Raw genomic sequence first — 3,613 nt, 5'->3', positions numbered from 1 at the left:
AGCAAACTATTACAAATGTCAAATTTAAAACTATTACAAATGTCAAAAAAAATTTGATCAAAATAAATGGCAAATTTGTAACTCTTTAATTTTTTCTTTTATTGATGTGTAAAAAGAAAGAGATTACGTTTTTTTTTAAATACACTTTACCAACGTCTGCCTCAAAATTAAACGAACGAAACGGGAAAGTTTTGTTTTTTTTTGTTTCTTTTCTTTTACTTTTAACCATTGTTTGAATTGGAAATGACGTTACTCCTTCCATTGGCTATGGAAAAGAAAATTGATTGCTATAAGATTTGAGTTTTCTATATTCTCCAATCAGAACTGATTAAAGATTTTATTATTGATGTTTGGGGATTAATTTCTTCGATGTGGTTTGATCGGTGGTCCATGACTTTCCATTTTTATATTGTCAAGAGAAACAACATGATTATTACGGTAATAAACTAGAGAAAATAAATCTTTATCCTTCAAAATTTTGACTAGTGACAGTCTGACACACATTCGACAATTACATTGTGAATTTGTTATGTGTAAAAAAGATGTTGTAGTTTCATACAAGACCTTGGATAAAAAGATGTAATGTAAGTATATTGAAATAAAAAATATATATTAATGTGCAAGAAAGAAGGTGTATATAAAATTAATATATTGATAGAAAAATGTAAATTGTGTTTCTGTCGTGGGCGTTTTGTGGGACCCACGATAATGGCTATGCTTATCATGATTATATGGATTTATCTCTTGGGATCCGTACATTCGTTCGTAGTGGACTTTTTTTGTTTCTCGCGATGCATTTCAAAGGTTGTGATTACCAGTATCGCGGTCTATCATATGCATTCTGTAATACCCTTTTAGTAATATCTTTATATTAGTAATATCTTTATATTAGTAATATCTTTTCTTGGGATGTTAAAGGGTATTTTTATTATTAGGTATTACTAATATTTTTTAGGTAATCGATATTACTAATATTGTTGACAAAATAAAGATATTACTAATATAAAGATATTACTAATATCTAAAAAAAATATTAGTAATACCTAAAAACCGAAATTAACATCCCAAGAAAAGGAAATTTAACCTACTATCATCCACAGTCCATATAGTTCATGTATGTGTTTTTATCTTATGCTAATTGTCAAAATCTTAGTCTACTTGGTAAATTAATAGAATCATTTAATACAATTTTTCACAATTTTATTCAACCAGAACTAGATAAGCTTCACATATTTATATTTTTAGTCACCTCACTATGAACAAGTTTTTCCAAAATGATGATGATCTTTATCAATTAATCTCACCAACTCACGGGAGATTCATGTATGAAATTAAATAGGAGTAAGTTAATTTTGTAAAGGATTGGTGACAAATTAATCTTATCCAAATATGTCGTAAGAATGCAGTTGGAGTTTAGGTTAATAGGGTGAGAAGATAAAATGTGAAACTCTATGGCTATAACCAGTAGCAAGCAGTTACATATATCCACCTAAACCTGACCTAATGTCACATTCATGATTATTTGTTTTGGAGTTCATTTTCATCAAACGATAACATAAACATTATGTTCAACTAAAAATGTTGCTAAAGACCGAAAAGATAATGAAACATATTTAAAAGTACAATATGAACTTATACCTGATTTCTCCACCATTATTCTAAGCAATTCCTTAATATCAAACTGAAATATCTTTAACATGTTAGTTTACAAAAAAAAAAAGTATCTTTAACATGTTTCAGTTCTTCTGATATAATATCCAGACATTTATAATTTATAACTTTAATTCGAAAATTTAGCAAAATTGAAGTATTATTTACTTTGTTTGTGCACAAAGATGAATAAAAAGAAGATAAAATCCCAGAATTACTGCCGCAACTAATTATAATATACTTTGGATAACCAAATATAATACCAACAGGCACACGACACGACAAATCTCGCACAAAAATAAGATTGTCCAAAGAGACATTCCTTAAACTTCAATGATGCAGTTTTCAAATTTAAGCGTTAAAGATCTTTTTTTTTTGCTACAAATTTTATCCAAAATATCGAAAGAGCTGGAAAGGTGCTTTAACGCTAATAAACGGTATGATTTGACTGAAATTTAGATGTTAAACTTTATATGCACTTTCTTTGAATTAACAGAGTGGCTTATGCCACTTTCTCAAAGACAGAAGACATTTACGTGTGGGCAGCCTTTCCGTCAGAAGTCTATTCAACAAGGTCGGGGTACTGTACAGCTCCAAGAGACTCAGTGATCGCAGCACCCAAGAACAAGGGGACTTCAGTTGGATAAAAGATGTCTGGACCTCCTCATGTTCACCAAAAATGAAGGTCTTCTTATGGTCAATGATCCAAAAAGCATTACCGCTTGGAGAACAATTACAACAAAGAGGTATACGAGCCGATGCATTTTGCTATAAATGCAAAGGAGTAGAGTCAGCGATGCATATCTTTTTTGAATGTCCATTTGCAAAAGAGGTTTGGAGTTTGGTTCCAATCACACAGGTAGTTCACCTAGCTACATGTATAAATCTCAAGGACACGATCGTAGCCTTCCGACAAGTCATTTGCCTCCCCCCGACAGGAGTATCAAACAACATACTCCCCTGGATTTGTTGGGCAATCTGGACGGCTCGTAACATGGCGATCTTCGAGAACAGAACTCTCTCGCCTGAAGAAGTAGCAAGCAAAGGAATTAGACTAGCTAGAGAGTGGTCATATGCGCAACCGCAGAAACAAACTACAGGGAAGAAAGTACCTAATCCACAGCGACGCATCCACGATCCAGCGGAATCATCGAGGGTGATGACATGCAAAACCTGATGCAGCCTTCGACAGCAGAACCAAAAGAGCTGGTCTTGCTTGGATCTTCACAGATACAAACGGAGCACACTTCGATCAGGGATCAGAGGACCCATGAATCGATCAATTCTCCCCTGTAGCTGAAGCAATCGCACTTCGCTCAGCAACTCTTTCTGCGGTGAATCATGGGATTAAACATCTCAAAATGTTCTCCGACAACGAAACGCTCATCAGAGCCATCAACAACGACACGCAGGTCTCGGAAATCTTTGGAATTGTAACAGATATCCAACAGATGACTACTGCTTTCATCGGGGATAACTTTCTCTCATCTCTCTCGTTTATGCAACAGCGACGCCGATATGTTGGCTAAGCAAACTCTTCATTTTTCCTGTGTAATGGGACCCTTAATGGGCTGACGTGGGCCTGAGGCCATTCATTTTAATTGAATCTTATGTGTCACAAAAAAAAAACATAGTGGGCTTATGCCAAGACAACCAAGAGAACACGTGCAGATCCTCTATGTTAATGCTTTTGACCTCTTTATTATCTATACTAGAGTTTTTTATCCGCGCTACGCGTGGAAAATAAGTTTAATCAAATTATATTTTAGAATTGAAATATTATAATAATATTAAGAATTTATTTGATAAGTTTAATTAAGTTTTGATTGGAAGTTGACATTTTTATAAGTTTTTCCATAGTTGGAAATATAAAATTTGTGAAGAAATAGATGAAAATAGATTCGGATTGCTATTATTAAGTCGAAGCATAATATATTATTTGGTGGGATAGGAAAAAAAGGAA

General features: G+C 33.3%; 1 protein-coding gene across 1 annotated transcript; it reads left to right on the top strand.

Annotated features, from left to right (window-relative positions):
* The first annotated feature begins 2,329 nt into the window (after positions 1-2,329).
* LOC130504893 (uncharacterized) lies at positions 2,330-2,827 on the top strand. The gene has a single exon (XM_056999504.1). The coding sequence runs from the start codon at positions 2,330-2,332 to the stop codon at positions 2,825-2,827; it is 498 nt and encodes a 165-aa protein (XP_056855484.1).
* The last annotated feature ends 786 nt before the right edge of the window (positions 2,828-3,613 follow it).

The sequence above is a fragment of the Raphanus sativus genome, unplaced genomic scaffold (assembly GCF_000801105.2).
Source record: "Raphanus sativus cultivar WK10039 unplaced genomic scaffold, ASM80110v3 Scaffold1870, whole genome shotgun sequence".
Taxonomy (NCBI): Eukaryota; Viridiplantae; Streptophyta; class Magnoliopsida; order Brassicales; family Brassicaceae; genus Raphanus; species Raphanus sativus.
This window is presented reverse-complemented; position numbering and strand designations above follow the sequence as displayed.